The sequence below is a fragment of the Mastigoproctus giganteus genome, chromosome 9, assembly GCF_048544385.1.
Source record: "Mastigoproctus giganteus isolate SK-2022 chromosome 9, ASM4854438v1, whole genome shotgun sequence".
NCBI lineage: Eukaryota > Metazoa > Arthropoda > Arachnida > Uropygi > Thelyphonidae > Mastigoproctus > Mastigoproctus giganteus.
The window spans coordinates 80,555,467-80,580,568 of NC_143583.1; the positions used below are offsets into that span (position 1 = coordinate 80,555,467).

A 25,102-nucleotide genomic window follows, 5' to 3' on the forward strand; every position below is an offset into this window, starting at 1 on the left:
ACAAAAATCCCCCTGGTAATGCCACCAGCTGAATGGCAAATCAAACAAGGCATTTAAAAATTGTAAAAAGAAGTTAATGATTTAAAGATTGTAAAAAAAGGTTAAAGATTGTAAAAAAAAAAAGTTAAGATAGTAAAAAATCAAAGACTGTAAAAAAATGAGCTACTATAAAATAAAAGCTCATGTTCAAACATGTTGAAAGACCAAGAGCAAAAAACATCCCTTTCTTTAACACTGTAAACAAGTTCATTCAGTACTAAAGACTATAAATAATCATTTGGTCCAAACATACTAATTATTTGATTTACAGCAAATGATAGAAATACAATATGAATATATTCCCTGACCTACGTACAGGGAACTGACTTTTGCATAATAACTTTTCAGACAATTAGCTCTTTTTTATTTGGTGCTCACAATCTCCAACAAGGCAAAATTCAGGCATGGCATACTTAAAAGAGCCATTTGAGTGAGATCCCTACCATATAATAATTTAATACAGGTTGTGTCTTCCTTGCAGTTTCAGTTTACTTAGTTTCTTGATACATATTTAATTTCTTCTTATAATTCTGATCTGTATTGGAGCTGCTAACTCTAGTTGTAATAATTATATAAATTATATTATTCCACAGCACTGGCAGCTTCAGTTAAGTAGAAGATTCCGGGCTCTGAAGCTGTGGTTTGTGATTCGAAATTATGGTGTAAAAGGATTACAAGATCACATCTGGAGGGTAAGTAGAAATGTCTTGTCACCACCATAGAAGAGTAAATTAAATGAATTGAAGCAAAGCATATTGTAAAGGAAGTAGACACTCCTTTACTTTTAAAGAGGATGGTTAAAAATGTGACAGCGCACATCAAACAGCGAAAATTTCTTCCATTTTTCTTGCAAATGCATTTAGTATCATGTTGCTGAGACTCTTGACAAAGTTTTGGCAGAACTATGCTTGATACAGTTTTAAGTGTTTTGTCAAAGTTAATAATAATAGTAATTTAGTATTTGCATTAGTATTGGAAAAGTGATGCAAGGAAGAAAGTTATACAACATTAGCAAAAAGAAAAAAATTACCCATTTGTTTGCCCATCCTTTCTATTAATTTGTACAATCCATCTTTAATTTATTCAGACTACCCATTCTAGCAAAACTAGGTGAAGGTTTATTCCACCAATTAATTACTTTATGGCTGAAGGCAAATTTCCACACATCTATTCTGCAATCATCCTTTATCATTTTAAGTTTGTCTCCTTGTGTGCATTTATTTTTGAGAAATAATATAGATGTCATCAGCATTTAGTTTACTCAACCTCTTTTAAAGCTTTATCCACTTGGATTAGGCTAACTTCCAGAAAAAGTTACTTAATAAATTAAAATTTATAAAGTTTAAAATTAAAATTAAAAGTAAATAGTTTATTAAAATTAATAAACTATTTACCAGAAGCATAACAATACAATTAAAGGCGGGTGTCTATAATAAGACCAGACAAAGGCAGGGGTCAAAATGGAAAATTGTAAAAATGGAAATTTTTAAACCAGAGTGCTTGTTAATCCATTGTCATCCAATTTTGGTTTATAAAAAGCTGAAATTCTTTGGTATTCAGACTTTGAAGTTCATCAGACTGAATCAAGTAATACATAAATAGATGTGGAAGACAGTATTAGATCAAGAGAGAAGTAACAATGACTTTTTATAAATTTTTTTGGCTTCTCTTGCAATTTGATATGATTTTTTTTCAATTTTTGATTTGATTTTTGAAATAATCTCGGTCTAGTGTTGATCAATCAAATCAAAATAAGAACAAATAATATTTAAAAGCATTTATATATTGTGTCATTTTATAAATTTTCAAAATGTTTGTAGTGTTCAATGAGTGTTCAAGGTCCAGACATGTTCGAGAAATTCATTTTGGAAAAGGTTAACAATGAAATTTCTTTTTATCAGGAAATTGAATTTGTGCAGAGCTTGGATAAAACATGTATGAAGTTATGGCTCCATGCATGCTATAGTATATTAGTAAAGACCAAAAGATGTAAGAAAGGCTTTTGCTACATCAGTCACAAAAAAAGAAACCTTCCCCATTCTTTGCAGTCTCTCCTTGTATGGACACCCATTTATTGTTCTCACCAGGCAAGTTACCTCTCTTTGAATCATTTCAAAAAGCCCAGTGCCTTTTCTTAAATGTGGCCTCCAAATCTGAACACATATTCCAAATGCAGTCTCACCACTGATTTGTATAACAGAACTATAATCTCCTTTGTCCTACATGCAAAAGTACAGTAAATCATTGATAAGCACCGTGTACTTCTTGGCTACCTGCTTACAATGCATGCCAATCTTCTTGTCTAATTTTGTCAGAACACTTAAGTCTCTTTAATCATTTATACTCTTCAGCTCTACTCCACCTAGTGTATAAATATTGGTATCAGTGGCAAATAATGCAAGGAAGCAAGCTTATACAGAATCCTCCAAAAAAATAAAATAAAATAAAAATAATTAAAAAATAATAATAATTTTGAAAAACTTACTTTTAGGTTATTATTTTCCAAATGTAAAATAATGATGTGATACCAAAATTTTATAAATGATTATTTATAAAACAACCTAGTCAGCCATTCTTCAATCCAACTCAGAATGCTACCAAATGATGTGCATTTGGTAGCATTAAAATGTAACTTCCATTTCTCCAACCATCCTTAGAGTCTGCCAAAGTCATTGTGAAGAAGCTCAGTCTGACTTGAATCATTAACCACCCTTCCAACCTTTATGTCATCTGAAAATTTCAACACAATAACTTTCCCTATTATTCAAGAAGATCAGAAACAAGAGTAGCCCTTAGCACCAGAACCCAAAGGACTCTGCTTATAACCCTGTGTCCCCACCAAAGAATGACTATTTATAAAACAACCTAGTCAGCCATTCTTCAATCCAGCCCAGAATCTTTTTTGTAATCCTGCTACACTGTAGTTTGTTCAGCAACCTCCCTTGTGGAACTGTGTCAGATACTTTGGTAAATTCTAAGTGTGCAATTTTAAAATTATCTACTTGCATCCAACTCCTGTGCGAATACGTCATAATAGTTTATCCAAGTTGGTCATACAAGATTTTCCCTTTATAAAGCTGTGTTATGATCCATTTGATATTATACTTCTCAAAATGATCTTGTAATGCACCTTTGATCATAAACTCAGGGACTGTCCCTGTCACTTAGGTTAAATTAAGATATTTTGATCCTTATCCTTCTCTCCTTTGTGTGTGAGACACTGGCACTTCTCGAATCCAACACTGGAACAAGACATTCGATGCTATTACCATCTACCTGGCAATATGTGGGCATTACTGGATGCATTGTGCAATGCATGGGTAGCACTATCACAGTAACTGGTAAAAATATCCTATTTTTTAATTATAATAAGCCTCTACTTCCACCAGCTAATTGGTGCCTGCACCTGTATCACGCGGTTTTCACCTCACATGACCACCTAATATTCTTTAAATCACATCTGAGCACATGACATTCTATACTTTTGTAATAACATTTACAACTGAAGAAGGACTTTTATTTTGTGTTGCTCCAACTTTTTTAATTTTATTCCATTTAAATACGGAAATTAAGTCTAACAAAGAGGAAGACAAACTATGTTTAAATGGCTTTGGATAATTTTCTGTTGAAACCACAAAAAAAGTGCACTCTAAAGCGGCATTTTCAGTTTTTGACTTTTTCCTGTTAGATTCTCCTTCACTATCCATAACATCTTTCACTGTAATAAGACAATATGAGAAAACAAAATAGGAAACAAAAGGAAATATTCATTTTTTAATACTAAAATAATGATAGTATACAGTTATTTCACAAACACCGCATTACTGACAGTAATCACAGTTTAATTATATCAAAATCGCAAATTAAAATTTGCAAAATATCATACAAATTTTAATCAAACGTTTAAGTATTATAATAATCTTAATAATAGTACTTAAAGGCTAAACTCCATTATTTGGGTAACACTTGTCTCTGTGCAGCGTGCGTTGTCGTAGAATAGATTGATTGTACGGTCAAATTTTGTGATTGGGTGAAGGCGTTTTCTTTCTGATTGATTTGTGTTGTCAAGTGAGGGGGTGCTTAGCTGAGGTAGGGTGTTTTTCCCCTACATTAGCATAATGCTAATGTATTAGCATTAGCATTATGCTAATGCTAATACATTTCAGCATTAGGAGAGGCATTTGATGCAAGAAAGCAAGCTTATGCAGCATCAGCCAAAAAAAAAAAAAAAACAAAAAAAAAACCACCTCCACTTCATCCCTCTGTTCGTTCAAAATACCTGTCCAGCTGAGCCTTAAACTTATTTAGGCTATCAACCTCCACTACAAGGGATGGAAGTCTGTTCCACCAACCAACCACCCGCTGGCTAAAGGCAAATTTTCGCACGTCTGTCCTACATCTGTCTTTCCTCAATTTGAATTTATGCCCTCTCAGGTGATTATTCTGAGCTAGAGGAAGGATCCCATCAGCATTGAGCATGCTCAAACCATTCAAGGCTTTATACACCTCTATCAGATCACCTCGCTGGTGCCTAGTCTCCAGACACTCTAATTTGCAAAACTTAAGCCTTTCTTTGTAAGAGCACCCCTTTGTTCCATTCACTAATCTTGTTGCCCTTCTCTGTACTCGTTCCGGTAGCTCTACATCCTTCTTGAAATGAGGGATGTAGAGCTCTACATCCTTCTTAAAATTAGACTCACCATGGGTCTTATTCGCCACCGTTACCTTTGAAGTAGTCCCCTCGAGACCATAAACACCGATCCCAGCACTTCTCCCATAATTTGAATACATCCCAAAAGTCCTTCTTCATCATAGTGTTCAGCACCGCCTGCGATTTGGTTTGGATATCCTCTGTGCTGTCAAATCTTTGACTCTTCAGCTTGATTTTCATTCTTGGGAAGAGGAAGAAGTTGCAGGGAGCTAAGACTGGTGAATAAGGTGGGTGGGGGACAATTATCATGATGTTGGATGCCAAAAACTGCACCACTTCTCTGGACGTTTTCACCTGACGACTTCTCTTAACTGCCTCAGGACGTTGCAGTAGAACTTTGCATTAACAGTCTGGCCAGGAGGAATGAATTCCTTATGGATAATCCCAAAAAATGTCAAAAAACAGATCAGCATGGGACTTCACATTGCCCCTCAATTGGCAGGCTTTCTTTGGTCAGGGCAAAGATGGGCTCTTCCACTGGGATGATTGTTGCTTGGTTTCTGAGTTATACCCATATACCCAACTCTATGTTGGAGAAAAAGCAGTATGTACTGGAACTTAAGAACAAGTTTGAGCTTCTGCAGACTGCTCAGGACCAAGATATTGAAGAGGAATATCACAACTTTCTGAAAGTGATAAAGCCCAAGAAACCTATAGGTAAAAAAATCCAAAGAAAAAAATTAGTCAAGAAACACTTGTCATGATCAACCGAAGATGACAAATGAAGAGCAAGAAAAACACTGATAAGGAGAAAATTGAGTATACTGAGTTATGCAAAGCCTTTAGAAAGAGACTCAGAGAGGACATAAGAAAATTTAACACAAGAAAAGTAAAACAAGCATTAAGGGAAAACAAAGAATTTAAATCAGCAGCCATGAGCAGTAATACAGAAAGACAAATGATACTGAAACTGAAGAATAGCGATGGTGTACTTATAAATAGTAGAGAAGGCATAATTCAAATAGCAGAAGACTACTATAAAGAGTTATACAAGGAGTGAGGGAATGATGCCAGCAGTGGGGAAGATGGATTGCAAATTAGTAACACATACAACATACCTGATATCCTTCCTGATGAGGTAGAACATGTGTTGAAGAAAATGAAGAACAAGAAAGCCCCGGGGGAAGATGAAGTTACTGTAGAGTTGTTATTGGGAGGGAGAGACATGACACAAAAACTGGCAAGACTTTTTTCACAAAATGCATTAGAAAAGGTGTGATGCCTAAGGAGCGGAATAATGCAATAATGCATAGTTTTGCAGGAGCAGCAGTGTATAGCACATGCTTCTTGATTAGAACGGGATTCGAGCCCATGACCACCAAATATGGAGGATGCGGAAAGGTCAGGGAATGACCATCGCATATCCCCGGAGCAATATGGCCTTAGTTGCTAATGCTCCTAAAAACCAAATAACAACAACAACATAACATAACAACATAGTTTTGCTGCATAAGAAAGGAGTTAAATCAGAAATTGGAAATTATAGACCAATTAGCTTGTTATCCCACATCTACAAATTGTTCACAAGGGTCATTACTAACAGATTAGAAAGAATACTTGATAAGAATCAACCAAAAGAGCAAGCTGGCTTTAGGACAGGATTCTCAACTATGGATCATCTTCACGTAATGTCACAGCTAATGGAGAAAGCAAATGAATATAAAACACCATTATGCCTGGCATTTGTGGATTATGAAAAGGCATTTGACTCCATACAGCATAAGCAATGTTTTGGGCACTGGAAAGACAAGGCATAGATACCTCATATATTATGATTTTGAAGAAAATATACAGGGTGTTTCAGTTAAACGTTTCAGAACTTCTAAGAGGGGTAGGGTACATCCTGACAACTCGAAATCATATAGCAATGTGGGGTCGGAAATGCTTTCCTGAAGCGGTGTTGTACACAGAAGCACCATAAAGAAAGAGACCGTAAGTGAGAAATCGTTTTAATAATACATGAAAAGAAGCAAAAGGTACATGGATTAAAGTAAGTGTTCGAAGTTTCTTCCATGGGCTACAATGCACGCCTCACATCTCCGACGCATGGACATCCGAACATTCTGGAATACTCCAGGCGAATTTCGAATTTCTTGAACAAGAACGCCAAGTTAGTAGGATGGATGATTACACGAACGCAGAGTTAGCCGATATGCATTTGGCGTACGGGGCTGCAAATTGTAGTGGGCCAGCCGCACAGCGTTTGTACGTGGAACGATATCCGACGAGGCATATTCCCAGTCATAATTTCTTTGCAAGACTGCACCAGAGGTTAGCTGAGAGAGGTTCATTTGAAAGAGCTGACAGGGACAGGGTAAGAACAGCACGGACTCCAGCCGTCGAACAGAATGTGCTGCAGCATGTACAGGGGAATCCAAGAATGAGTACACGAAGTCTAGCAAACGCAGTCGGGATTTCCCATTGCAGTGTCTGGAGGATTCTCCGAGAACAAGACATGCATCCGTTTCACGTGCAGCGTGTCCAGACACAGCAACCGGAGGATTATGCACCTCGTATTGCTTTCGCACAGTGGTACCTTGGAAAATGTGCTACAAATCCCCTTTTTCCTGCTGAAGTGTTGTTTTCCGATGAGGCATTCTTCACAAGGGAAGGAATTTTCAACACGCATAACGACCATATCTGGGCGGTCGAGAACCCGCATGCAATACGACGTCGTGCAGCACAGATTCGATTTTCTGTCAATGTATGGGCCGGTATTATGGGAGATCACCTCATCGGACCTTACCTGTTACCGTGTCGTCTAACCGGACCTATCTACTTGACCTTTCTGCAGCAAGTATTGCCACAACTTTTGAGAGATGAACAGATTTCTGCATCGACGCAACAGACAATGTGGTTCCAACACGATGGAGCCCCTGCCCATTATAGTGGAGATGTTCGTAACTACCTGGATGTCACATTTGGTCAACAGTGGATCGGATGTGGTGGTCCCGTGCGTTGGCCTGCTCGGTTGCCCGACCTATCACGTCTTGATTTTTATTTCTGGGGTCATATGAAATCGCTAGTTTATGACACCCCTGTTGACAATGCTGAGGAGCTGGTTGCAAGAATCGCAGTAGCTGCTGAAGAAATTCGAAATTCGCCTGGAGTATTCCAGAATGTTATGATGTCCATGCGTCGGAGATGTGAGGCGTGCATTGTAGCCCGTGGAAGAAACTTCGAACACTTACTTTAATCCATGTACCTTTTGCTTCTTTTCATGTATTATTAAAACGATTTCTCACTTACGGTCTCTTTTCTTTATGGTGCTTCTGTGTACAACACCGCTTCAAGAAAGCATTTCCGACCCCACATTGCTATATGATTTCGAGTTGTCAGGATGTACCCTACCCCTCTTAGAAGTTCTGAAACGTTTAACTGAAACACCCTGTATGAGAATGCTACCTCCTTTTCTAGAGTAGATAAAGACAGTAGCAAATTTAAAATCGAGAAAGGAGTGTGACAAGGAGACACAATATCTCCAAAGTTGTTTACTGCTTCCCTTGAGGAAGCTTTCAGAAGACTGGACTGGTCGCAGAAAGGAGTCAATATGAACGGAGAGTACCTAAACCATTTATGATTTGCAGATGACATTGTGGTCATAAGCCACGATCCCAAAGTATTAGAGAAAAATCTTAATCTGTTATGCAGAGTTAGTAAGGATTTTGGACTAAAGATGAATATGGCTAAAACAAAAGTAATGATGAACAAGTATGCCACAGAAAGGGATATAATGATTGAAGGAGCAGTAATTGAAAAGGTGGAGTCATATACTTATCTGGGACAAATCATTAGCTGTAATAATGATAGGCTGGAAGTCAAGAGAAGAATAAATTTTGGATGGATAGCATTCAGGAAATATAGTCACGTACTGTGGAGCAATATCCCAATTTGTCTGAAACATAAAATAATGAACCAATGTATACTTCCCACCATAACTTATGGAAGTGAAACTTGGGCACACCAAAAGAATGGAAGAGAAGCTGAGAACTACACAGTGAAGAATGGAACGAATTATATTGGGAATCAGACTGTTAGATAAGAAGAGAAACACACGGATTAGGCAGCAAACTCAAGTAAAGGACATTCTTATCAAAACTAAAGAACTAAAATGGTCTTGAGCAGGACACATAGCTTGAAGACATGATGGCAGATGGACTAAAAAAATAACAGAATGATACCCAAGACAAAACAGAAGGAACTGGAAAGTTGCTGGAGAGGCCTTCATCCTGCAGTGGATTGAAAATGGCTGATGATGATGATGACCCAAACTCCAAAAGGAAGTTTTGATCACTCCTGGCCTGTTCTTGACCATGCGATGCTGCTTTTGGTCTTCACTCAGTAACTGTGGCATGAATTTGGCCGCAATCCTTCTCATGTTCAACTCGTCTGACAAAATCTGCTGACATGTTCCGTACGATAGTCCTACAATGCCACAAATGTTGTGGATGGTCCACCTGCAGTCTTCATGGATCGCCGCCCGAACTTTTGTGACATTTTCCAGGGTGGTGCTCGATGATGGATGCCCAGAGCGACTGACATCTCCTTACATCTGACCGTTTTTAAAACAGTTAAACCAGTAGCAGGTCTGCATCTGGCCTAAAGCATTGTCACCAAAAGCTTGTTTCAACTTCTTGTGGGTTTCTGCTGCTGTATTGTTAAGAAGGAAACAAACCTTTATGTAAGTATGTTGCTCTCTCATATCAGCCAGTGCAACAATCTCAAACTACACAAAACACACCACCAAAGCACTGCGCATAAATATTCAATGACTGTATCCAGCCCGATGCCATGTGGCACACAGATTCACAAAGGATGCATGCAGTGTTACTTAGTGCCACAAGTCTGTACTAGACGTAGTTCCCATGCAACATTCAAATTTCAGAACATTTGGGTAGCACCTCAGATGGCAGCACAAAAATAGCTTATAAAATCAGAGGAGATCACTCCTATTGATATTCATTTGTCCAGTTTGGGCCTAAAAAACATGAAACTGAAGACATTCTCTAAATTATGATATAGAAATTGATAAAATCAAATGAAATCAATAGATGTACAGGATGTTACTATATTGAAAAAAAAAAAAAAAAGAAAGAAAAAATAAGTAATGATGGGTTTTTAACATTTTTTTTTTTTGCATTTTTTAGCATTTTTTTAAAATTTTGATTTGATATTTGACAGTAATTTTATCTAGTGGGCAATAAAGTCAAAATAAGAAAAAAATTAATATTTAAAAGTGTTTATCTGCAAATTTTAATTTTTACAAAATTTCAAAATTATATGGTAAAACTCATTCCACAGAGTATGCTACTATCAGAAATTCACTGCCTGTGGCCCACACACATTCAGAAGAGTCACTGAATGTATGTTTAAAACTTGTGAAGTAGTTAAAGCCCTTTCATGACATTGATGATGTCCTCTGCACTGCTCCTGTTCACTGTTCAAATATTAGTATTAATGGTAACAAATAATGCATGAAAACAATGTATGGAACCGTTCTTCTTCCACAACTGCATGTAAAGCTTGCTTTACATGCAGTTGTGGAAGAAGAACCTTTTTTGTCAGAATGCATTTAAACTTTAAAAAGTTTAAATGCATTCTGACAATCTAAGATCTTGATTGTAAAAATGCATTGATCTTGATTATCAGAATGCATTAATATTTAATATTAAAAAAGATTGTGTACGTGACATGGCCTCTGTAGCCAAGTGGTCATGAGCGGGAGTGCAGTAGCACATGCTCTTTGAGTAGACCGGAGTCCAAGCCCCTGACTGCTAAATACAGTTGATCTGCCAACCCACACTGGACCAGCATGGCAGATTATGGTCCATTTCCCTCAGCATGAATTGTTGAGGAGGCTTCCATTCTGCAGCGGGTTGATAATGGCTGCAGTTTATCTTTTTTTTTTTTTTATGTGCATGAAACTGTTATTCCACTTTAAAAGGTAATGTTATTATATTATAAGCTGTCGTGTCATAGCAGATGATTAAACTATAACCAGGATCTAATGAAAAGTTACACCCAACTATAAGTTCAAGATAATGTATGCCGCTACCCAAACCAGAGTCTGAGTAATGGCACACATAAAAGCAATATACATACAATGGCACACATAATAAGCATATATAAAAGAAATTGGAGCATTACTTTTTATTTAAAGTAGTGCAATACCAAGGTAAAACATGGTGCTTGTGATGAAGGGCTTCCACAATATCAGATTGATGCAATAAGTAGCAAACTTGGTTTGCTCAATGCAGATATATACAGTAAGAGATTACACCTGACATGTACAGTGACTTAAATATAGCTAGACTCTATCTGAAATAGTGGAGGGTAATGAGAGAGAATATAAGATAAGAAAGAGATTAAGATATTTAATTTTCATCTTGGGAAATTTGACTGAGGAACTTTGTGAGATTCATTGATTTAGAGCAACAGTTCTCAAAATTTTTCATCAGTGGGCCAATATTGACGAAAATACGATGATACTAATTGTGGGTGGGTCATAGATCAGGTTAATTCTGTGATATCACTAATATGTATATACATTGCACAAAATACATATTAGAAAACAACACTTCTCAATTAATTTCGATATAAAAGTGGCCACAGGCCATGTACAAAAAGGTTGCAAGCCACACTTTGTGAACCCCTGATTTTGAGCAAGCCAGGAGTTTCAAGAGAAATTAATAGGGCAGAGGCTAGGAAGGAAATAAGCATCACTGGAAAATATTACAGTTACTCAGGTTGTGTATGAGGGAGCAGAAATCTGTGTGAGAGATGTTCTATTGCTATTCATTTTGGTTTTGGATGAGGTAATAAAGATATTTTAGATTAACAGAGAAACTGTGACAAAAAATTACCTTAGAAAGCCTTGTGGGCAGGGCTGTAGTTGAAGGGTATATACACCATATATCCTCTGGTTTTTTTTTTAGGTGAATAGCATATACCTTCTGTTTTTTGAAATATTTGAAAAAACAAATATTATTAAAATATTTACTGAAAATTAAAAAATAATTTATTAGAATGTGATTACAAAATTCAGAATATTATGTTGAAAATTTGCTTGTTTTATTCTATGCAACTGAAGCGAATTCGATTAATAAGCCTGATATGCATAGCATACTCTCTGCTTTTCATAACATTCATAGAGTATACCTTCTGCTAATTTTATGACTACAGAATCACCATTTTCCTTATTGGAGACTTGAAGTGGTGGAATCCATGTTTAGTCTCCAGAGTGACTGATGACTTTTGACTGATGTACGACTGATGACTTTTGAGGTTACGATAAACATCATGGCAAGATCCAATCTTCCTTAAGTTTTGAGGGTACAGCTCTAAAACGCTGTTCGCAGGCCGGCTGCTAGTTAGTACACCGGACCGAACCTATTGGTAACTCTTTAGGAGGCTTCTGGATCAGCTAATGTATAATCTTGCTACCTCTACTCTGCCAGATAGTAACTGGAGGGAGTCCGAGTAGTGTGTATGCGGGGGGGGGGCATTATTGAGGCCACGTTATGTCAAGGATCTGGGTATATTCTTACCATTTGTATGCTATATCCAAAAATTTCATTACTTCATACAGCATGTCATCCCACCCAACTTTTCCTTACTATTCAATACACTATGAATTGTCAAACTAATAGAGTAAGCTCATCTGCAAAAAGATCTAAACCTCCCAAACACTTCCTAGTTCATTTCACAAATATACGTGGTCTCAATTCTAATCTCAACGATATCCATTTCCATTTGCAGTCTGCCAAATTCCATGTACTTTTTCTGACAGAATCTCAGTTATCAGTTCATTCAACTACTGCTCATTTCAGTTGCCCAAATTATTCACTGTATGATTCCTTTTGCCTCAGAGGTGGTACTTGTGCATATGTCCATTCTGATATCCCCTGTTAGAGACTTGGCAATTTGGAATCTCCTCTCTTTGATCTTCTTTGGCTTAAAATCTCTCTACATCATTGTGTCAAATTTATCTGTTGTCTTTACCGTTCTCCGAACTCCACTAATCATTTGGAGCTCTTTGACTTTCTCTCTTTGCAACTTGACTTTCTCCAGTCCAACTCTCCTAACAGTGAGGTAATTTTCCTTGGTGATTTTAATGTTCACAACTTCAGATGGCTTCTGTTTTCTAGTCACACCGATCCAGCTGGTCGAGATGATGAGGCTTTTGCAATTTCTAATGATCCTGCACAGATTTTTCATTTACCCACAAGAATACCAGACAATCCCAACCATACAGCCAACATGCTTGATCTTTTTCTAACAAACAACACTTCTATGTAAACGGTCGAAGTGAGTGGTCCTTTAGGTACCTCAGATTACAACTTGGTGATTGTCTCTTCTCCAATGGAGCCTTTATCTCATGGCCATTAACAACCATGTATTGTTTGGCATTACAAGAATGCAAAATGGGATGACCTGCAAGATTTCTTTTCTTCTTTTCCTTGGTCGGATTACTGTTTCAAAACTTCTGATGTCAACGTTTGCTCAGATTGTGTCAGTGAAATTATTCTTCCAGGAATGGAATAATTTATTACACACTCCACTTTAAAATCTCGTCCTTTATCTAAACCTTGGTTTTCCAATAAATGTGCTAAGGCTGTTCAAGAGAAGAATGTTGCATATCATAATTGGCTTGTTTCCAATTCTTCAGTTTCATTTTCTGCGTACACCAAAGCTCACAACAATTGTAAAGCAGTCATTAATCAGTCCAAACTAGATTTTGAACAGGCTAAGAGTAGAAAACTTGCTTCTTGCCCTAATGGTAGCCGAGCATTCTGGTCTCTTGCCAAAGCTGTAGGCCACAACTTTTGCCCATCTCTGCTCCCACCTCTTTCAAAACCACAGGGTTCTGTTGTCACTTCAGCCAAGGACAAAGCTGACCTGCTAGCATCCCATTTTTCTTCCAGCTCATGTATTAATAATCTAGGTAAAACACCTCCCACCATTCCCAACATGCTTCATTCAATGCGTCCTGTTGTCTTCCGTCGTGCCACTGGCAGAGGTGAAAGTGACTCTTGCACTGCTTCTATTGGAATGAGCAGAAGCCTGAAAAACAAGATGCATGATATTTCAGAGACTACTGGGAGTCATTGCGGTACAAGTAAACACATGGGTTGTGTTAGGGTAGCTAAGAATAGAAACAGGTGCATGTATACTTGCGTGAATACCAATGCTAGGAGTTTAGTAAAAAAATTTGATGAATTTCAGGCATTGCTCAAAACATCAAAGGCAGATATTTTATTGGGATATCAGAGACGTGGTGTTACACAGATATAAGGAATGCAGAACTGGAATTTGGGGAGTACAACATCTACAGAAAGGATAGACAGGATAGGAAGGGAGGAGGGGTTATGCTTTTAGCTGAGAAACACATAAAATCCAAGGAAGTGAAGCCAGTCGACATCGCTGGACAGTGCAGTGCAGTGTCGAGTCAGTTTGGTGTGACATAAGCATTGGGAGATCAAAATTGAGAGTAGGAGTGTGCTATAGGCCTAATGACTCTGATGAGTATAATAAGAAACTGTACAGAGAAATAGAGTGGGCCAGTAAATCAGAGAGTCTTATAATGGGGGATTTTAATTTCCCAGATATTGACTGCAATTTGTGGTCTGGTCACTAACACACTAGCAAGGCTTTTATGGATTTATTGGATGATTGTTTTCTAATCAGCATGTTCGGGAGGGGGGGGGGGCAACCAGAGGGAGTAATACTCTTGATTTGATTATCAGTAGTGATTCTTCATGCATTAAGAATCTGCAGATAAAGGAACCACTAGGTGGCAGTGATCACAGTGTGCTGAAGTGGGATTTACTCAAAGAGGTAACTACCATTAGGGGTAAAAGGAAGGGTTAATGCTTTCGTAAAGGCGACTACGATGGTCTGAGACAGTATTTAAATTCTATACAGTGGGACCAACTGATGATGCTACCAACAGCAAATTCAAAATGGAAAGCATTCAAAGAACTTATCTTGGAAGCTACTAGGCTTTACATACCGACTAAGAAATATTGTTCAAGGTTTAGGCCTAAATGGGTGTCAGATGAACTAATGAGACATATGGCAGAGAAGAAAAATGCATGGGCTACATACAAATTAACATGTGACACAGAAGCCTATGATAGATACAAGTTGATCTGTAACCAAGTTACAATGGAGGTTAGGCAGGCGAAGACAGATTACGAGAAATCTTTGGCAAGGGATGCAAAGAAAAACAGCAAAGAGTTCTTTGCTTATGTAAACTCTAGAAGGAAGGGGATGAATCAGATTGGTCCACTAGATATCAATGGTCAACTGTTGATGATCCTGCTCAGGTAGCTAACAAACTAAATGAATATTTGGCATCGACTTTCACACATGAGGAGTTATTCAGCAAGGGGAATGCCAGAGGTGTATTCAACTCTAGCAGTAAGCTACAGAATCTTGAAATAACTGGGAGTAAAGTGGAGGAGAAACTGTTGAAGATAAACACAAGAAAGGCACCCGGGGTAGATGGGATCTATCCAGTTATATTAAAGGAGGCAGCAAAGGAAGTAAGCAAACCCTTAGCCATAATTATGAGAGCTTCCTTGGACTCAGGGGAGGTACCCACAGACTGGAGATGTGCAAATGTGACCCCAATTCACAAAGGAGGATCAAAAGCTGACACAATTAATTATAGACCTGTGAGTTGAACCTCTGTTCCAGGAAAATTAATGGAGGCACTGGTTAAAGAAGCACTGCAGGATCATCTAGACAAGACTTCAGTTATAGCTCGGACACAGCATGGTTTTGTTAAGGGGAAGTCTTGCCTGACCAATTTGATTGGATACAATGATGCAGTCACAAAAGAATTGGATACAGGGAATAACTTTGATATTATATACTTGGATCTTAGAAAGGCTTTTGATACTGTTGCACATGGAAGACTGCTGCGCAAATTGGAAAAGTGTGGCATTGGAAGCAAATTGCTGCTATGGATAAAGGGGTGGTTGAGGGGGAGAAGACAGAGGGTGGTAATCAATGGACACTACTCATCGTGGACTAATGTTATTAGTGGAGTCCCTCAGGGTTCAGTGTTGAGTCCATTATTGTTTTGGAGTCCCTCAGGGTTCAGTGTTGGGTCCATTATTGTTTTCTGTCATTATTGTCATCAAGTTTGCAGACGATCCGAAGGTTGGCAGGGTTATCAAGGACACTACTGACACTATGCTGCTGCAACAGGATCTGGAAAGGTTGAGCAGATGGGCTGAGAGGTGGCAAATGAAGTTTAACATTGACTAATGTAAAGTACTACATATGGGAAACAGCAACCCCAGAGCAACGTATCAACTCTGTGGTACTACACTGACAGTGGTAGAGAATGAAAAGGACCTTGGGGTGGTTGTGCAGGCAGATATGAAGTTTTCTGAGCAGTGCAGATGGGCTGCAAATGTAGCTCATGGTGTATTGTATATGATATATAGGAATTTTTCTAGCAGGGATAAGGAGGTGATTATTCCCTTGTATAAGGCAATGGTCAGGCCACACCTAGAGTACAGTATACAGGTCTAGAGGCCTCATTTCATGAAGGATGTAGAGCTGCTGGAACGAGTACAGAGAAGGGTAACAAGATTATTGAATGGAACAAAGGGGGTGCTCTTACAAAGAAAGGCTTAAGTTTTGCAAATTACAGTGTCTGGAGACTAGGCACCAGCGAGTTGATCTGATAGAGGTGTATAAAGTCTTGTATGGTTCGAGCATGCTCAGTGCTGACGGGATTCTTTTTCTTGCTCAGAATAATCAGCTGAGAGGCAATAAATTCAAATTGAGGAAAGACAGATGTAGGATTGACGTGTGGAAATTTGCCTTTAGCCAGTGAGTGGTTGGTTGGTGGAACAGACTTCCATCCCTTGTCGTGGAAGTTGATAGCCTAAATAAGTTTAAGGCTCAGCTGGACAGGTATTTCGAACGAACAGAGGGATGAAGTGGAAGTGGTTTTTTTTTTTTTTTTTGGCTGATGCTGCATAAGCTTGCTTTCTTGCATCAAATGCCTCTACTAATGCTAAAAGGATGTTAGAAGGATTTTGACGAATCTCGATGCTAAGAAAGCTCCTGGTCATGATGGTATTTCTCTACTTGTTCTCAAAACCTGTGTTCCTGAACTTACTCCTGTTCTTTGCAGCCTATTTTCACTTTCTTATTCCAAAGGTGTTTTTTCTTCTGCTTGGAAATTTGCTCATATACAACGAGTTCCTAAAAAAGGGTGACAAGTCCTTCCCATCGAATTGTCTTCCAATTGCAATTACTTCTACTCTTTCTAAAGTAATGGAGAATTCAATTAACTGCCAACTCTTAAAACTACCTAGAAACCTTCCGTCTGATCAATGATCGCCAGTATGGATTCCGTTAGTGTCGATCCACTGGTGATATTCTGGCTTATGTTACCCATATATGGCCAAATTCAATGGAAAAGTTTGGTGAAACACAAGCAGTTGCTCTTGACATCTCAAAGGCCTTCGATTGTGTTTGGCATAAAGGTCTTCTAAACAAGCTTCCATCTTATGGTTTCCCAACTGGCTTTTGTAATTGGTTATCCAGTTTTCTCTCTGATCGCTCACTGAGGGTGATGGTAGATGGCTCTCTGTCTTCTAACTTCTCCACTAATGCCGGTGTCCCCCAAGGTTCAGTTCTTTCCCCCACTCTTTTCCTCTTGTATATCAATGACCTTCTTCCATTGACTGGAAATCCTATCCATAGTTTTGCCGATGATAGCACATTGCATTCAACTTTCCGTTTTGAGAAATCTTGTCCTGCTCAATCAGCTTCAACTTCTCGAAAATCTGCTACCAATTCCTTAAATGCCGATCTTCAGGTAATTCTCCAGTGGGGCAAAGACAACTTAGTTGATTTCAACCCTTCTAAAACTCAATCTTGTCTTATATCTCGCAAAAAGGATTCTTCTGCTCCTATGCTTATCTTTAGTGACACTCCGATTTCTAGGCAAAAGGATATATCTCTTTTGGGGATTACCCTGACTTCTAATCTTTCTTGGCACAAGCACATTACAAATATTGCTTCCTCTGCATCTAAAAAACTTGGTTTTCTCTTTCGGTCTCGGCGTTACTTTTCTTCCAAACAGCTGTTCACTCTGTACAAATCGCAGATCTGCCCTACCAATGAATATTGTTCCCACATCTGGTGCGGTGCCCTCAAAACCTCTCTCAGGCTTCTAGATTCCACTCAGAAGAAGACAGTTAGGTTAATTAATGACTCCTCTCTAACAGAGTCTCTCCACTCTCTGTCTTAAAGAAGTACTGTTTCTGCTGTTGTTGTTGTTATTTAGTTTTTAGGAGCATTAGCAGCTAAGGCCATATTGCTCTGGGGATAAGCGGTGATCATTTGCTGACCTTTCCGTATCCTCCATATTCGGTGGTCAAGGGCTCGAACCCTGGTCTAATCAAGAAGCACGTGCTACGCACTGCCGCTCCTGACCACCTGGCTACAGAGGCACCTACTGTTTCTGCTGCATGCCTTTTCTACAGATACTTCCATGGGCACCGTTCTTCTGAATTGGCTTCTATAATTCCCACTCTCTCTTTCAAACTTTCCCACTCTCTCTTTCAAAACAGTCGAAACATGTGCTGCCACCAGCCAACATCCATTTACTGTCCAACTTCAAACTCACAGAACCAACTTTTCGTCATCTTCGTTTATTCATTCAACTGCTGTTTTCTGGAACAACCTTCCTTCCTTCCTACATATTTCTTGAAAAGTAGTCTACAAAATTTTAAGTCTAATATCAACAAATATCTTCTTTCATCTTCTCTTCCTCCAACCCAAGCACGGTACTAAGTACTATAGGTTCTAATACCTCTCATGTTTGGGGTTTTCATAAAAAAAAAAAAAAAAAAAAATTCTATACAGAATTGTTTAAAAAAATGCAGTGCGATCATCTTTTCATTCCTGCATTTTAGTTCCTTGATGTGTGCATGTGTATATATTTTTACAAATTTTTATTACATGTGCTTTATGCATAGTAAAGTTATGGTATTAAGTACAAATCCATTAGACTTGAACTCAGAAAAGATTAAACTAAAATAGCTTTTAAAAGATTTTTGGTCTAACCCTGAAATAAAACATTGCTTTATTTCACTTGATTTACAGCATTACTAACGATAGTTAATATATCAATAGGGTGTTTCTCTAGCAAAGGAATTTGAAATGCTGGTGCAGTCTGATAGCAGGTTTGAGATACCAGCGCAGCGCCATCTAGGTTTAGTAGTCTTCAGATTAAAAGTAAGTTTAACAATTAAATAAATAAATATAGGGACTAAGTAAAATAATAACAATACTGTAATATGTAGGAGGACAGTTCAGAGCTAAATAAAATAAGTTGACATGTTTCTTTGCTTTTAAATTGTTCATATTTATATATATATTAAATTATATTAAACTAATAGCAAGTAGATGCCCCTTTAGCCTTCACAATTTTGTTCATATTGTTCTATAGTGGAACAATATGATGGACTCAGTGAGACATCAAAAGCATCCCACAGAGATGCTGGTCCACATTAACTCAAATTGTTTCCCCACAGCTTTTACAACTCAGGTGGTTGCAGATCTCTTGAAAACCTTTTTCCACATCATCCCACGGGTGCTCAATGGAATTGAGATCTGGTGACTGAGGAGATTACTGTAGTAGGCTGAATGTTCCTGGAACTAGGTCTGTATAATTTTGACCTTGTGATATGGTGCATTATCCTGTAGGAGTACCAGTTGAAGAACATTTGGATACCACAAGTCATCCAGAAATTGTTTCCAATCTGTGCATCCCTTCGTGGCTGCAGTGTATCCCTCTGTGAATGGGTACTCCAACAGTATAATGCACCAAATGATGCATTATACTGTTGGTTTGTTCTAGCAATCAACCACCCGCTGACTAAAGGCAAATTTCTGCACATCTATTCTAGGACTCTCTTTCCTCAATTTCAATTTGCGTTCCTTCAAGCGATTAATCTGGGCAAGAGGAAGAATCCCATCAGCATTGAGATTGCTGAAACCATTCAACGCCTTATACACTGCTATCAGATCACCTCGCAGGTGCCTAGTCTCTAGACACTGCAATTTGCCGAACTTAAGCATTTCTTTGTAAGAGCAATAATTTATTCCATTTGTCAATCTTGTTACCCTTCTCTGTACTTGTTCCAGCAGCTCTACACCCATCTTAAAATGAGACCTCCAGAACTGTATACAGTACTCATGGTGTTGCCTGACCATTACCTTATACAAGGGAATAATCACCTCAGTATCCCTGCTAGAAAATTCCAGTATATCATTGACAACACACCATGAGCTACTCTTGCAGACTGTCCACACTGCTCAAGCTTAGCACACCCAGGACCCAGAGCTGGATATCATCATTCTTCTCTTTCTTGGTGATTCCTCTCTGCTTCTGACTCTTGTTTTTTCTCTCTCATTCTCTCTCTCTCTCTCTCTCTCTCACACATACACACGGTAATTCAGAATTTTTTTTTTTTTTTTTGGCTGGAGCAGCATAAGCCTCAGGCTTCCTTGTACCATATGGCTAATAATAGTAATAATAAATAAAAACTTCCTATCTGACAGCACAATTACCCCAGGGCTTTTTCATTCTCTACCACTCTGAGTGTAGTACCACACAGTCGATACATTACTCTGGGGTTACTGCTACCAGTATACAGTACTTTACATTTGTCAATGTTAAACTTCAGTTGCCACTTCTCAGCCCATTTGCTCAACTTTTTTAGATCCTGTTGCAAAAGCGTACTTCATTAGTATCATTAACAACCCTGCCACCTTCGTGTCATCTGCAAACGTGAACATTAAGCCTGATATACCTTCATTAATATCATTAATAAATACAGAAAACAACAATGGACCCAACAATAAACCCTGGGGGACTCCACTAATAAGATTAGTCCATGAAGAGCAGCATCCATTGATTACCACTCTGTCTTCTCCCACTCAACCACCCTTTTATCCATTGCAGAAACTTACCCTTAATACCATACTGCTCCAAACTGTACAGTAGTCTTCCATGTGCAACAGTAACAAAAGCTTTCCAAAAATCCAAGTATATGATATCAAAATTATTTTTAGTATCTAGTTCCTTTGTGACCACATTATAGTATCCAATGAAATTGGCCAGGCAAGACTTACCCCAAACAAACCGATGCTCTGTTTGAACTGGGAAGCATTCAAAGAATTAATTTTGGTAGCCTTTACATACCAACTAAGAAATATTGTTGAAGGTTTAGGCCTAAATGGATGTCAGATGAACTAATGAGACATATGCCAGAGAAGAAAAATACATGGGATAGATGTAAATTAATGGGTGACATGGAAGCCTTTGATAGATATAAGCTGATCTGTAACCAAGTCACAAAGGAGATTAGACAAGCAAAGGCAGATTATGAGAAATCTTTGGCAAGGGATGCAAAGAAAAACAGCAAAGAGTTCTTTACTTATGTAAACTCTAGAAGGAAAGGGATGAATCAGATTGGTCCACTTGATACCGATGGGTGAACTGTTGATGATCCTGCTCAGGTGGCTAACAAACTAAATGAGTATTTTGCATCCACATTCACACATGAGGAGTTATTCAGGAAGGGGAATGCCAGAGGTGAAGTAAACTCTGGCAGTGAGCTAGATGATTTTGTAATAACTGAGATGAAAGTGGAATAGAAATTGTTGATGATAAACATAAAAAAGGCACCCTGGGTGGATGGGATCTATCCAGTTATATTAAAGGAGGCAGCAAAGGAAGTAAGCAAACCCTTAGCCATAATTATGAGAGCTTCTTTTGACTCAGGGGAGGTACCCATAGACTGGAGATGGCAAATTTGACCCCAATTCACAAAGTAGGATCAAAGGTTGACACAGGTAATTATAGACCTGTGATTTTAACTTCTGTTACAGGAAAATTAATGGCGGCACTGGTTAAAGAAGCACTGCAGGATCATCTAGACAAGACTTCAGTTGTAGCTCCGACACAGCATGGTTTTGTTAAGGGAAAGTCTTGCCTGACCAATTTGACTGGATACTATGATGCAGTCACAAAAGAACTGGATGTAGGGAACAACTTAGATATTATATATTTGGATTTTAGAAAGTATTTAAATACTGTTGCACATGGAAGACTGCTGCACAAATTGGAGTAGTGTGGCATTGAAGGCAAATTGCTGCTATGGATAAAGGGATGGTTGCCCGGGAGAAGACAGAGAGTGGTAATCAATGGACACTGCTCATCATGGACTAATGTTATTAGTGGAGTCTCTCAGGGTTCAGTGTTGGGTCCATTGTTGTTTTCTGTATTTATAAATGATATTCATGATGGTATAATAAGCTTAATGTCCAAGTTTGCAGACGATACGAAAGTTGGCAGGGTTGTTAAGGACACTACAGACAGTATGCTGCAGCAACAGGATCTGGAAAGGATGAGCAGATGGGCTGAGAGGTGGCAAATGAAATTTAACATTGACAAATGTAAAGTACTACATATGGGAAACAGTAACCCCAGAGTAACGTATCAATTCTCTAGTACTACACTGATGTGGTAGAGAATGAAAAGGACCTGGGGGTAATTGTGCAGGCAGATATGAAGTTTTCTGACAGTGCAGATGGGCTGCAAGGGTAGCTCATGGTGTCTTGTCAATGATATACAGGAATATTTCTAGCAGGGATAAGGAGGTGATTATTCCCTTGTATAAGGCAATGGTCAAGCCACACCTTGAGTACTGTATACAGGTCTGGAGATCTCATTTCAAGAAGAATGTAGAGCTGCTGGAACGAGTACAGAGAAGGGCAACAAGATTAGGGAATGGAACAAAGGGTTGCTATTATGAAGAAAGGCTTAAATCTTGCAAATTACAGTGTCTGGAGACTAGGCATCGGCAAGGTGATCTGATAGAGGTGTATAAAGCCTTGAATGGTTTGGGCATGTCCAGTGCTGATGGGATTCTTCCTCTTGCTCAGAATAATCACCTGAGAGGGCATAAATTCAAATTGAGGAAAGACAGATGTAGGATAGATGTGCGGAAATTTGCCTTTGGCCAGTGGGTAGTTGGTTGGTGGAACAGACTTCCATCCCTTGTTGTGGAAGTTGATAGCCTAAATAAATTTAAGGCTTAGCTGGACAGGTATTTCAAACAAATGGAGGGGTGAAATGGGAGCTGTTTTTTTTTTTTTTTTAGGTGATGCTGCATAAGCTTCCTTTCTTGCATCATATGCCTCTACTAATGCTAATGCTAACTATAACTGCAGTCTTGTCTAGTTGATCCTGCAGAACTTCTTTAACCAGTGACTCCATTAATTTCCTCAGAACAGAAGTTAAACTAACAGGTCTGTAATTACTTGTGTCACTCTTTGATGTTACCTTTGTGAATTTGAGTCATATTTGCACATCTCCAGTCCAAGGAAGCTCTCATTATTATGGCTAAGGGTTTGCTCACTTCCTTTGCTGTCTCCTTTAATATAACTGGATAGATCTCATCCACATGTAGATGCAAAATACTCATTAAATTTGTGAACTCAGCATTCTGATGGATGGTTATGAGAGTTTGAAGAGTCGGGTAGATGCCCTTGAAGGTAATAAAATGAGGGGCCCATCAAGCTCTTGGCTGCCCAACTCAACACCGGAGATCAATCTTGTGCATCACTAAACAGTGGCAATCTCCAAGGCAGAATGTGCTGATCCCAAAATAGTTAGTTATTGTCGGTGACTCTATTGTCAGGGAGATGGGTAATATATTGTGTAATAGGGATAGGTGGAATAAGACCAGGGTATGTCTGACAGGGGTAAAAGTTGATGATGTTGTAGAACAGATATCATCTTTTAAGAGCACAAAGGGTGATGTTGTACACGTTAGTACTAATGACATTACGATTGGGAAATCTGCAGATTTACTTAACAAGTACAGGTCACTGCTGTAAAAAAGTCATGAGTTAGGGTTCAATTTGAAAGTGTCTGCAATTCTTCCCAGGCACAATAGGAGGGAGTGTGTGATGAGAGCCTTGTCAATCAATTTGGCTCTGGAAGGATTGTGCAAGGCTCATGGGGTAGAATTTTTCTCAGTGTGATCTGTGCTTGTTAACAGGATAGACTGCTTCTACAGGGATGGGATACACTTAAATAGAAAGGGTGCAACAGTGTTTGCTGATGCTGTCGAGGCAGCATTAGATGTGTCGAAAAAATTCTAGCTTGGAAGGGGATCCATAGACAAAAAGGTTAATAGTAGCCACAGGCAGAGGTGAAAGTGATTTTTGCATTGCTTCTATTAGAATGAGCAGCGGTCTGGAGAGCACAGTGCTGGGGAGTTAGTGACTGATGGTAGTCATCAAGAAACAGATATAAGTCTGTTTCTTGTCTGTATTGGACTGAGTTAGGGTTACTAAGAATAAGAATAGGTGCATGTATACTTGCATGTACACCAATGCTAGCTGTATAGTAAATAAATTTGATGAATCTGAAGTGCTGGTCAAGACATCAAAGGTAGATATTGTTGGGATATCAGAGATATTGTGTCACACAGATATAAGAAGTGCAGAATTGGAATTTGGGGAGTACAATGTGTACAGAAAGGATAGACAGGACAGAAAGGGAGGAGGGTTTATGCTGTCAATTAAGAAAAACATAAAATCTAAGGAAGTGCATGCAGTTAACATGAATGGACAGTGCAATGTTGAGTCAGTTTGGTTGTTGTTGTTATTTGGTTTTTAGGAGCATTAGCAACTAAGGCCATATTGCTCTGGGGATATACGGTGGTCATTTCCTGACCTTTCCGCATCCTCCATATTTGGTGGCTCATGGGCTCAAACCCCGGTCTAATCAAGAAGCGTGTGCTATGCACTGCTGCTCCTACCCACTTGGCTACGGAGGCGCTGAGTCAGTTTGGTGTGAAATAAGCACTGGGAAAGCAAAAATGAGAGTAGGAGTATGTTATAGGCCTAATGACTCTAATGAGTACAATGAACAATCATGCAGAGAAATAGAATAGGCCAGTAAATAAAATTGTGTTATAATGGGGGATTTTAACTTCCCAGATATTGACTGGAACTTGTGTGTTGGTCACTCACACACTAGCAAGACTTTTGTTGATTTATCAGATGATTGTTTTCTGCAGCAGCATATTCAAGAGGTAACCAGAGAGTGTAATACTCTTGATCTGGTTATCAGCAGTGATTATTCGTGCATTAAGAATTTGCAGATAAAAGGAACCACCAGGTGACAGTAATCACAGTGTACTGATGTGGGATTTACTTAAAGATATAATTAACAGCAGGGTAAAAGGAAGGGTTTTTGCTTCCATAAAGGTGACTGCAGTGGTTTCAGAGAGTTTA

General features: G+C 38.6%; 1 protein-coding gene across 1 annotated transcript in view; it reads left to right on the forward strand.

The window, feature by feature from the left end:
• Window positions 1-25,102, forward strand: part of Hdc (histidine decarboxylase) — a 305,245-nt gene that overhangs the window by 219,457 nt on the left and 60,686 nt on the right. Inside the window, exons 12-13 of the mRNA XM_090380708.1 lie at window positions 633-731; window positions 18,920-19,021. Coding sequence (XP_090236834.1) covers window positions 633-731; window positions 18,920-19,021 — 201 coding nt within the window. The remainder of the gene's footprint in view (window positions 1-632; window positions 732-18,919; window positions 19,022-25,102) is intronic.